At 49.9% G+C, this 12,556-nt stretch overlaps 1 protein-coding gene across 1 annotated transcript; it reads left to right on the top strand.

Moving 5' to 3' along the window:
• Positions 1-1,611: 1,611 nt before the first annotated feature.
• KLF10 (KLF transcription factor 10) lies at positions 1,612-7,761 on the top strand. Its single transcript, XM_061439240.1, has 4 exons — positions 1,612-1,799; positions 4,600-4,836; positions 4,943-5,858; positions 6,156-7,761. Exons 1-4 carry the CDS (start codon positions 1,761-1,763, stop codon positions 6,413-6,415), a joined length of 1,452 nt encoding a protein of 483 aa, XP_061295224.1. The 5' UTR covers positions 1,612-1,760; the 3' UTR covers positions 6,416-7,761.
• The last annotated feature ends 4,795 nt before the right edge of the window (positions 7,762-12,556 follow it).

A 12,556-nucleotide genomic window follows, 5' to 3' on the forward strand; every position in this document is an offset into this window, starting at 1 on the left:
TTCATTGATTTTCTTTTTTTTTCTTTCTGGCCATGCCCCGAGGCTTGCGGGATCTCAGTTCCGCAACCAGGGGTTGAACCCAGGCTATGGCAGTGAAAACACCCAGTCCAAACCACTGAAACGCCAAGGGATTCCCTAGTTTATTCCTTTTCTATACTCATTTTTGTGATTATGGGGAAAGAAAAGACACTTACATCATCAGCCTTTCAGTTACACGGAGAAGTGAGGCAACTGGAGGGGAAGGGCAGTGACTTCTGCCCCCTGTTAGCCAGTCCCAAGGAGTGGCTTTAAGTTTGTTTTAAGCCGCGCTATCACCCAAAGGGAGCCGACAAGGAGCCAAAGCAGAACCATAGGCTCGCAGTTCGGAGGCCCTAGACCGCCTCTGACCTGGTTCGGGATGGGGGTTGTGGAGGTGTGGCTGGGGCTTTCGCGGGACCGAGAGCAGGGAGTTTCGTGAATTCGATTTGGCGAGCATTCCCAACGCAACCCATTCCCTGGCTTGCCCTGGCTGGCGCCTCGAGACCCTAGAAGACCCCGCCCCCCCATCACCACCAGCAGTTTCCCGGCAGAGCGTTTCCGGAGGCCGTGGCCCAGGGTAGGTGTGGGGGTAGGGTCTACCTTTGAAACAGCTTGCAGACTGCAATTTAAACTTTACACCGAGCTCAAAACTCGGTTCTGCAACTGAGAGTCGGCTCCAGAGAAAGATTAAAAAACTCTGGCCTATGGCTCCAGCACCCCCACTGGTCTAGTTTTCGGGGCTTCCTGCAGTCCCCACACCATTCTCTCCACAGCCCTGGAGGAAGGATGGGCGGGGCGGACGGGGGCGGGCAACGCCGCCGGCAGTGCAGATGGAGCGGGCGAGCCAGCGCCTGCGGCCCGGGCGTGGGCGGGGAGGGGGGCGCAGGAGCAGGTGTCCGCTCGGTGACAGGATTCCCTTTCCCTCGCCTCCTCTTCCCTGGTGCTACCCACAGTTCAACTAGGCAAAAACCCAGCAAATGCTCCAGAAATCCAGCTCGGTCGGTCACCAGGCTCTCCTTTCTCGCCAGGAGCGCAAGAGGACGGGGCGATTCCAAATGCAAATCTCTTGGCTCTGGACCCTTGGCTTGCAGCCGCCGCCTCCCCAGCCTGGCCACCCGGCGTCCCGCCCACCCCGTGGCGGCGGCGGCCCGAGATGGGACCTCGCCCGCGGAGGGGAATGGGCGGAGCGGGCATCCCTCCCCACCTCCCACGTGGGCCCGGCTCTCCTCGGAGAGCCTGGGCGCGCCGCGGCGGCCGCGCCTCCGGGCTGGGCCCGGGTTCCTGGCGCCGCCCCACCCCCGGGCTAGGGAAGGGGACTGCAGGCCGGGGAGGGAAAGTGGGGGTGGGTGAGGGGTGGGGGCCGCGTCCACAGAGTCAGGTGGTGGCGGGAGTTCCCTCGGGCTGGGCCCGGGGAAACGCGCTGCCAGGGGATTGTGTACACGCTCCACTGACACAGGCTTCACGCTGCCGGGCAGCCGCTGATCACGCGTGGCCCCGCGAGCCCATTGGCCGGCGCCTCACACACCTTTGTCGCTGATTGGCCGGCCCTAGGCTCCGCCCCCACCCCCGCCCGCGGCTCGGGGCAGGCTGAGCGGCTACCTGAATGGGGAGGGGGGCAGACGGCGCGGAGCGCGGCGGCGGCGGGAGCGGCGTCGAGTGTCTCCGGGCGCCCGTCTGTGGCCAGGCAGCCAAGGACAGCCTTGCAGCCAGTCAGCTCGTCGCCGGCGGCCGGGCAGCCAACCATGCTCAACTTCGGCGGCGCTTCTCTCCAGCAGGCTACGGTAAGTCACCTGGGGATGCCCCAAGCCCTTCTCTTGCCTCGCTGCGTCCGGGGAGACCCCCGAGTCCCTGACATCAGCCTCGCCTGAGGACAGAGGTTGCAGGGGAGTCATGGAAGAGGAAGAGGGGCTTCCCGCCTGCAGACTGGGCATTGGTGAGGGTGAGTGTGTAGCGGAGCGGGGGGCGGGGGGGAGGTTTCTGGAGAAGCAGGCTGGGAGCTAGAAACGAAGTGAGAGAGGGTCTGGCTCGAGGTGTAAGGAGGGGAAGGGAGCAGCTCTGCTGGGAGACTGGAAGCAGGTGAGGGGTGGGGGAGATGACTGGAGGGGTGGGAAGAGTGAGGAGATTGGGCGGGGGGGGGGCGCTGGCTGCCCTGTCAGCGAGACTAGGAGGCGTGGAAGTACAGGAGAGGGGGACGAGGGGGCCACCCTGCACCTGGCGCCGGGGGGGAAGAGATGCCTCCGTCTGGATAAGGAATGCGCCCCAGGCTGGCAGGGGGCTGCTCTCGAGCATGTGAGGGGTGGGGAGTCAACCGGAGAGGAGAGGGGGGACTCCCCATCTCGGGGGGGGGGGTCTTGAACGGAGGCTTGCAGGACTGGGGCTACCCAGCAGATAGTGGGGGGGCTCTGGGGAGGGGCGCCCGGCGTGGGTGCAAGGGGATGGCACGCGGGCCCGGGGAGTTTACCCCACCCCAGACGTCTGGAGGGGACTCCCTTATCTCCGGAACAGGCAGGCAGGTGGCCTCCTCCGGAGGACGCCTTGGCGGGGGAGGGGGCCTCGGAGCCGCCTTGGCGACAGTAGATGGAAGGGGTGGGAAGTGGGACCCCAGCATCGGGGTGGGAAAGGTGGGCGGGGGGAGCCGGGGCTGCGAGACGCGGGGGCCGCGCGCCGAGGCGGGAGCCGCCGGCCGTGGGGCCGCGCGCCTGGAACCGGGCCTGTTGGGGGCTGCACGTCTGGGAACTCGTGGAGATGCTGGGCTCGGCGCGGGGGTGGTGGGGGGGCCGGAGCTGCCGGAAACCGTGGGGACAGGGGGGCGCCGCGTCTTCGGGGCGAGTCGGGGTGGTCTGAGATCCCGCGGGCGGCGTGGGCGGGAAGCGCCGAGGGCTCGGCCGGGTCCCCGGGGGCTGCGGCCGAAGGAGGGCGGGGGCCGGGTTTCCGCGGGGACCTGGCTCCTCCTCCGGCAGCTGAGGCGGAGGCCGGGGGGTGGGCCGGGAACGGATGCGCCCAGGGAGCTTCTCGTCCCCGAGTGACCCAGCCCGAGCCTCCGCCAGGGCGGGAGCGAGGCCCGGCCCCGCTGTCGGTTCCTAAGGGAACGGCGGGGAGCTGGAAGGGGCGGGCGCGCCGGGAGCCGGGCGCCCGCGGCCCCGCCCCTCCCCGCAGGCCCGGGCGCGCACGGCCGGGCGGTTGGCGGCGGCGCCCGCGGCCCCTCCCCCGGGCCGTCGCGAGGGCGGGGGCCCCGCGGGCTCAGGAAGTAGGTGAAAGGTGACGGCGCGGCAATTCCCAGTTCACGTTTCCTGCGCCGCCCGGAGCAGCCGCTGATCACGCTTTGTTCACATGCCTCGCCCTCCCTCCTCCTCCTCCGCGCCCCCGCCCTCCGCCGCCCAGCCAATCCCAGCCCGGGCCGCCCGGCTGGCTGGCCAATGACGGGGGCAGGGACGCGGGGACGTGCGAGCGGGCGAGGAATGTTCCCAGTGACTCACCCGCGAGCCTCATTGAGGTTAGGGCGGCCCCATCCGTCTGTCCCCGCCAGCGAGGATCTCCCCCGCCGCCCACCCCCGCCCCTTGTCTGCCTCCCCACGCCCGCGCCTCCGCCCGCTCCTCCGCCCGCTCTTCCCTTTCCTGCCTCCCTCGCGCCCCACTCCTTTTCCTCTCCCCTCCCGGCTTCTCTTCCTGCCCTTCCCAGCGCATACTCTTTCTGTCCTGCCTAGCCTTTTCTCTTTTTTTTCTCTTTTGCACTGGCGTCTTGAGGCTTTTACACATACATGCGCTGTCCGTTGCAGCTTACGTAAAAGGCGCGCGATTATGCAATTGCTTGTTAGCTATATTTCAAGAGCAGTAATAGCTTCTTAAAGGTTTCTGCACGAAGGGTTTTTAAACAAGAATTGAGAACAGTTCCTAGCAATGTAAAGAATATTTTTCGGTGTTTTTACGGTCTCTACTTAAGCCAAAAAGTGGGATCACGTTAATGGAAAATTGAAGAGATGGAGAGTGGTAACCATTTTAGTACAGTTTAAGCAACTTTAGTATTAAGCATTAAATATCTGATGGGAGGAGTTGTTCAAATAAATACAAAGCGTGTGCTGTTATTTTTATCCTGGAGCAGTTCTTTAAACAGTTAAAAATAAGATTCTATTTTGAATATTGCAGATTCCTTACAGAATTTTTGGCAGATTTTGGTCAAATATTGCAATTTTTGCAATTTTCTGATTTGTGTGTGTGTGTGTATGTTTGTGTGTGTTATTGCATTAGCTGGTCATAGACTCCTGTTGCAGTTGGCTACTCTGGAAAGAACATAAAATGTTTTTCTTCCAAGCCAAGCAGTCCTCTTTTGAATGACAAGTGGATTGGTATCTTTAATCTTAGGTCCCCTTGATAGTAATAAGTTCCTTGCAAGGTTATCCATGTTCAAGCCTAAGTTTGAGAGGAAGAATGGAGAAGATTTTATCACTACTACTTCGTAGTAGGGATGAGAAGAATAAGTTTTATCTTGAAAAGCTGTGCAGATTGTAAGAAAAAAGCATATTACTCTGAGTGTCATGTGGATGACAACAATATGCTTATAACATGAGTCTTTTGTATTTATAGGAGGACAGAATGGAAATGATCTGTGAAAGATCTAAAGAGAATGTGTATTCCTGGAACAAAACTGCAGAGAAAAGTGACTTTGAAGCTGTAGAAGCACTTATGTCAATGAGTTGCAGTTGGAAGTCTGATTTTAAGAAATACATTGAAAACAGACCCGTCACTCCAGTGTCTGATACGTCAGAGGAAGAGAATCTGCTTCCTGGTACACCTGATTTTCATACCACAATCCCAGCATTTGTAAGTATTGTTTCAAAGATGAATGTAAATGATAATGCCTCTTACAATTTATATCATGGCCTGGACCGTTCTTCACGCTGTTAACCTGTATTTCTCTTCTCTGTAGTGTTTGACTCCACCTTACAGTCCCTCTGACTTCGAACCTTCTCAAGTGTCAAATCTGATGGCACCAGCGCCACCTACCGGACACTTCAAATCATTGTCAGATACTGCCAAGCCTCATATTGCTGCTGTACCTTTCAAAGAGGAGAAGAACCCCATACCTGCCCCCAAACTCCCCAAGGCTCAGGCAACCAGTGTGATTCGTCATACAGCTGATGCCCAGCTGTGTAACCACCGATCATGCCCTGTGAAAGCAGCCAGCATCCTCAACTATCAGGACAATTCGTTTCGGAAAAGAACCCACCTAAATCCTGAGGCTGCAAGAAAAAACATACCTTGTGCCGCTGTGTCACCAAACAGGTCCAAACGTGAGAGAGACACAGAGGCAGATGTTGAAGAGAAGCCAAGCCCTGCTGCACTTTATGACTTTTCTGTGCCTTCCTCAGAGACCGTCATCTGCCGACCTCAGCCGGCCCCCGCGTCTCCCCAGCAGAAGTCAGTCTTAGTCTCTCCACCCGCAGTGTCCACAGCGGGAGTGCCCCCTATGCCGGTCATCTGCCAGATGGTTCCCCTCCCTGCACACAACCCCGTCGTGACGACAGTCGTCCCCAGCACGCCACCCAGCCAGCCGCCGGCTGTCTGCCCACCTGTCGTATTCATGGGCACTCAGGTGCCCAAGGGCGCCCTCATGTTTGTCGTGCCCCAGCCGGTCGTTCAGAACCCAAAGCCTCCGGTGGTGAGCCCAAATGGCACCAGACTCTCTCCCATTGCCCCTGCTCCCGGGTTTTCCCCTTCCTCAGCGAAAGTCACTCCTCAGATTGACTCATCGAGGATAAGAAGTCACATCTGTAGCCACCCAGGATGCGGCAAGACCTACTTCAAAAGTTCTCATCTGAAGGCCCACATGAGAACGCATACAGGTACCAGCCATTTCTTACTTATGTCTGAGAAATTTGGGTGATGTTTTTTTGACAGTGATCACAAATGTAAACCAGGCATGTTAAGAGAGAACTGGCCTTACCAGCCAGTTCAGTGGATGGTATTCACCAGTGCATGGTCTTCTAAAAGATTTCATTAAGGTGTTTTTGTCTTAATTTCTCAAATGATGATTCTTTTTAAAAAAACGTGTCTTTAAGCTTTAAGTACAATATAATACATAAAGGACCATGACCTAATAAATGCATAGTAATAAAGATAGGACTTTTTTTTTGTTTCAGGAGAAAAACCTTTTAGCTGTAGCTGGAAAGGTTGTGAAAGGAGGTTTGCCCGTTCAGATGAACTGTCCAGACACCGAAGAACCCACACAGGTGAGAAGAAGTTCGCCTGTCCCATGTGTGACCGGCGGTTCATGAGGAGTGACCATTTGACCAAACACGCCCGTCGCCACCTGTCAGCCAAGAAGCTACCGAACTGGCAGATGGAAGTGAGCAAGTTAAATGACATTTCCCTACCTCCAACCCCGGCTCCCACGCAGTAATAGACGGATGGTGAAGAATCAGACTAACTTTAACTTTGGTCACAGCCAGAAGCCAGTGGTGATAGAAAAACGCTTCCGCTGCAGGTCTGTGGCTCTCCAGTGTGGGCTGCAAGCAGAAGCCCCACGGCCTGGGGAGAAGGCCCAGCCTGGGTTAGACGGTAAGAAGTGCTGCGGCCACAGGCAGGTCACCGAGTGGCAGGACTTGTTTCTTATCACATAAGAGAGAGAAGAAAGCTTTTATTCAATATTTTTTGAAGGTTTCAGGTGAGGTCACCCCAACCACCGGTAGCACAGATTTTGAACTTGTGTGCACAATTTGTTGTTTTACTTTCACCATTTATACTTGAGACCAACTTTTCAATGTGATTCTTCAAAAGCACTGGTTTCAAGAGTGTAGAGACTGGAAAACATTACGGTACAGAGATGGAGATGTAAAATTGGTTTTGTATCATCACGAATATTATTATCCTTTCCTAGAGTTACCTTGTTTACTATTCTTAGTCTTTCCATTCAACTTGTGGATGTAGTTGTTAAATATATCTAGAACTAGCATTTTTACACTAGTTGCTGATGTTTGGAATTGAGCAACTGTATATTGCTGAAGAGGTCCCAAAGAATTGGAATCCTCGTTAATTTAATTGCTTTGAAATGTAGCTTCAATTTTTTCTTGCGTTTTTGTTTTAAAAGTTCAACAAATGACTATTACTAGGTATTTTATTATGCTTTGAATCTTAGTTGGTTGCAGTTTCTTGTATAGATTTGAAAATTGTATACCAATGTGTTTTCCATAGACTCTAAAATACACTGCACTTTGTTTAGAAAAAAAATTGAAGATGAAACATATTGTAAAGAAGGGATATTAAGGATTTTAGATAACTCCTTCAAAAAGATGGCTTAGGTCATCAGTAAAGTACCCTTATGTTATGAGGATATAACATGTACTTTATTGAATTAGAAAGTTAGTGACCATTATTCACAAATGGATAAATGTCCTGTTAATTTATAGAAGTTTTTTTGGGGGGAGGGGAGAATGTGGAACAAGATAGGTAGAAAAATAGAACATTCACTTTTGTTAACAGTATTTCTGTTATATTCTGTTGTGTAGTGGATGATGTAAAACAAAAGTCAACTGTTGAAAACATGTAGTGAAACTGTCGCTGTGTCTTTCCATTTAACATTTTTCTCTATATTGGGTATAGATTTCTGCCATCAAAACTTTGGACCCTTGGAAAACAAAAAAGAACTTTTAATTAAAAAAAATCCTTGTGATTTACAATTTGCACAATATTTCTTTTGTTGTACTTTATATCTTGTTTACAATAAAGAATTTCCTTTGGTATATACAATTGGTTGATTGTATTTGTTGAAAACTATTTTCACTTTAACCTTGACGTTGATCACTGTGGAGCTAAGATTTATGGTTAATTTCTCTTAAGAACCTCATTCAAAATTGAGGTTTTTGAATGCAGGAGTTTATCTTTCACATGAGTAATCAAATTGGTGAGTATGCAGAGCAAGGACAGGGAAGTCCCTGGTGGTCAAAAGGTTAGGATAGGACTTGGCACTCCTTGCCAGGGGCCTGGGTTGGGGAGCTAAGATCCTGCAAGTCACCTGAGGTGGCCAAAATAATAATGATAAAATCTAATTTTAAAAAAGACAAGATATCTACCTATATATTTGTTGACAATACGTGAGCCTGCCTTTTCTAAGAAAGCAATCCATTTTAATTTTTAAACATTTTTGTACGTTTTGGTGATTTAGGGTTGAAATATAGCCCCAGCTTTCCGTAAAACCTTAAGTGGCACCAAATTAGAGAACAGCACAGTGAGTAATTACAAGTTATGAGATTGCTGTAAAATGAAAAGAAGGCTGACCTATTAAATAGAGAGTAAATTACTCATCTCTAGAAGTTAGATTAACTCAGACCATTAAGTGAGAGCTTAAATGCAATAAGCATACCAGCACTTAAGCTGCATGAAAGCTAATACACCTCCGAAGAGATGCGCTCACTAGTCATTCATGAGTACAACTAGAAGATGTAAATGCCACTTGGTCTATGGTGTATAATTTTGGAGATTAGTACTTTAATTTGCTCTGAGATCACCTTGTCATGAGACAACATCTTCCACGGTGTTCAACTTACTGGTTGACCTGGTCTGGCTCGCTGCTGAGTGCCATGACGAGGGGCAGTGTGCTCACTTGGCACCAAGTGTAGGACAGGCATCCTGACCCCTCCAGGCACCTGCTGCTGCTTTTCCAGGAAACATACCAACTAAGCACAGTGCAGCTGCTGGAGGGGGCCTTGCCATTGTGTAGTGTCTTGTGTTGGGACCTGCACCGTCCTAATCCCTAGGGTTTCTCAGAGTGGCAGGTCTTCAGAGTGGGAAGAGAGGGAGAGGGCTGAAGCATTCTCTGCCTGGCCCAAAGCCAGTCTGTGGTAATGACAAAGCCAGTGGAACTGGGCCACCCATTGCTATGTTCTGCCCAATCCTAGTTGACACCTGACACTTTTCCTTAGAAATCTTGTAAATCAGATTATTTGAATAAAGTATTATCTTTGAGTTCAGTGTTGAGGCAGACTCTGATCTTGATGCAAAAGTTGCCCCCAGACAAGTGCCATTTGTAGCATGTTATAATAACATGGTATTAAGAGTAGCTTTGTGCTGTATTTAGTCACTCAGTCATGTTTGACTCTGTGACCCCATGAGCAGTAGCCTGCCAGGCTCCTCTGTCCATGGGGATTCTCCAGGCAAGAGTACTGGAGTGGGTTGCCATGCCCTCCTGCAGGGGATCTTCCCAACCCAGGGATCGAACCCAGGTCTCTCACAGGCAGGCAGATTCTTTACTATCTAAGCCATCAGGGAGGACCAGTGTAGCTTTCAGTTCAGTTTAGTTCAGTCGCTCAGTCGTGTCCAACTCTTTGCGACCCCATGAACCACAGAACGCCAGGCCTTCCTGTCCATCACCAAGTCCCGGAGTTCACCCAAACCCATGTTCATTGAGTCGGTGACGCCATCCAACTATCCCATCCTCTGTCGTTCCCCTTCTCCTCCTGCCCTCAATCTTTCCCAGCATCAGGGTCTTTTCCAATGAGTCAGCTCTTCGCGTCAGCCAAAGTATTGGAGTTTCAGCTTCAACATCAGTCCTTCCAATGAACACCCAGGACTGATCTCCTTTAGGATGGACTGGTTGGATCTCTTTGCAGTCCAAGGGACTCTCAAGAGTCTTCTCCAACACCATAGTTCAAAAGCATCAATTCTTCAGCGCTCAGCTTTCTTTATAGTCCAACTCACATCCATTCATGACCACTGGAAAAATCATAGCCTTGACTAGACGGACCTTTGTTGGCAAAGTAATGTCTCTGCTTTTGAATATGCTGTCTAGGTTGGTCATAACTTTCCTTCCAAGGAGTAAGTGTCTTTTAATTTCATGGCTGCAATCACCATCTGCAGTGATTTTGGAGCCCCCCAAAATAAAATCAGCCACTGTTTCCACTGTATCCCCATCTATTCGCCATGAAGTGATAGGACCGGATACCTTGATCTTACTTTTCTGAATGTTGAGCTTTAAGCCAACTTTTTCACTCTCCTCTTTCATTTTCATCAAGAGGTTCTTCAGTTCTTCACTTTCTGCCATAAGGGTGGTGTCATCTGCATATCTGAGGTGATTGATATCTCTCCCGGAAATCTTGATTCCAGCTTGTGCTTCTTCCAGTCCAGCGTTTCTCATGATGTACTCTGCATATAAGTTAAATAAGCAGGGTGACAATATACAGCCTTGACGGACTCCTTTTCCTATTTGGAACCAGTCTGTTGTTCCATGTCCAGTTCTAACTATTGCTTCCTGACCTGCATACAGGTTTCTCAAGAGGCAGGTCAGGTGGTCTGGTATTCCCATCTCTTGAAGAATTTTCCACAGTTTATTGTGATCCACACAGTCAAAGGCTTTGGCATAGTCAATAAAGCAGAAATAGATGTTTTTCTGGAACTTTCTTGCTTTTTCGATGATCCAGTGGATGTTGGCAATTTGATCTCTGGTTCCTCTGCCTTTTCTAAAACCAGCTTGAACATCTGGAAGTTCACAGTTCACATATTGCTGAAGCCTGGCTTGGAGAATTTTGAGCATTACTTTACTAGCATGTGAGATGAGTGCAATTGTGCAGTAGTTTGAGCATTCTTCGGCATTTCCTTTCTTTGGGATTAGAATGAAAACTGACCTTTTCCAGTCCTGTGGCCATTGCTGAGTTTTCCAGATTTGCTGGCACATTGAGTGCAGCACTTTCACAGCATCATCTTTCAGGATTTGAAATAGCTCAACTGGAATTGCATCACCTCCACTAGCTTTGTTCGTAGTGATGCTTTCTAAGGCCCACTTGACTTCACATTCCAGGATGTCTGGCTCTAGGTGAGTGATCACACCATTGTGATTATCTGGGTCGTGAAGATCTTTTTTGTACAGTTCTTCTGTGTGTTCTTGCCACCTCTTAGTATCTTCTGCTTCTCTTAGGTCCATACTGTTTCTGGTCCTGTATTGAGCCCATCTTTGCATGAAATGTTCCCTTGGTATCTCTAATTTTCTTGAAGAGATCTCTAGTGTTTCCCATTCTGTTGTTTTCCTCTATTTCTTTGCATTGATCGCTGAGGAAGGCTTTCTTATCTCTCCTTGCTATTCTTTGGAACTCTGCATTCAAATGGGTATATCTTTCCTTTTCTCCTTTGCTTTTCGCTTCTCCTCTTCACAGCTATTTGTAAGGCCTCCTCAGACAGCCATTTTGCCTTTTTGCATTTCTTTCTTGGGGATGGTCTTGATCCCTGTGTAGCTTTAGTGTGTCATATTTGGCTGTTTCCTGTCTGATTTATATACTGAGTTGAACTGTTTGAAATAGCTGGTATTCAGCTCTCTTAACAGTTAATTCTTTAAATTTTTAAAAAAACACGGCTGTGCCGAGTCTTGTTGCTGCTGGTGGGTTTTCTCGAGTTGTGCGTGGGTGACACTCTGTAGTTGTATCAGGCTTCTCATCATAATGGCTCCTCTTGTTGCAGAGCACGGGTTCCAGGGCACAGGCTTCAGTAGTTGTGGCCCATGGGCTTAGGTGCTCCACGGCACGTGGAGTCTTCCCAGACCAGGGATCGAATCCACGTCCCTTGCATTGGCAGATGGATTCTTAACCACTGGACCACCAGGGAAGTCCAAGTGTTAATTCTTTTTAGATAATGTAGATTGATAGAGAGAAAGTTATAAAGATAGAGTTACCATATATGCTTAATCCAGCTTCCTCTTTTGATTAACATCTTACATAGCCATAGAACATTTATGAAAATGAAGAAATTCACCTTAGTACAGTGTTACTAACTGAACTACATTTGGGTTTCACTATTTTTTCTACTGATGTCTTCTTGCTATTACAGGACCTAATCCAAGGTCTCAAGTTGCATTAAGTTGTCAGGCTCCACAGGCTCCTCCAATCTATGGTTATGCCTTGGTCTTCTCTCATCTCTTTGGAACAGTTGTTATTTAGTCGCCAAGTCATGTCCAACTCTTTGAGACCCCATGGACTGTATGTAGCCCACCAGGCTCCTCTGTCCATGGCATTCTCCAGGCAAGGATACTGGAGTGGGTTGCCCTTTCGTCTTCAATGGATCTTCCAGACCCAGGAATCAAATCCATGTCTCCTGCACTGTATTCTTTACCACTTTAGGTAAATACCACTGTATTCTTTATCCACCAGAGAAGCCCCTTTGGAACAGTGCTTGTCAGTTATTTCTGCCTCTCACTTTGGGTCTGTCTGATTTTTTTTTATGATTAGATTGAGGTTATGCATTAATTGGGAAGGTACCGCAGAGTGATAATGTCCTTAGAGCATCATATCAAGGAATACATGATGTCATTCTGTATTACTGAAAACGTTAACCTTCACCACATGGCTAAGGTGGTGATACCTGCTGGAATTTTCCATTGTAAATTGACCATTTCTTGATATATAATTATTACATATTTAGAAGGAGATACTTTATACCAACAACCTATTTCTGCTTCGACTTTTCCCCACTCACTTTACTATCCTTAAGTGGATCTTGATCGAGGCAGTTATTACTGTGATACATTAATGGTGATTTCTTATTTCCTTCATTATTTATTGAT

This window comes from Bos javanicus, chromosome 14, assembly GCF_032452875.1.
Source record: "Bos javanicus breed banteng chromosome 14, ARS-OSU_banteng_1.0, whole genome shotgun sequence".
NCBI lineage: Eukaryota > Metazoa > Chordata > Mammalia > Artiodactyla > Bovidae > Bos > Bos javanicus.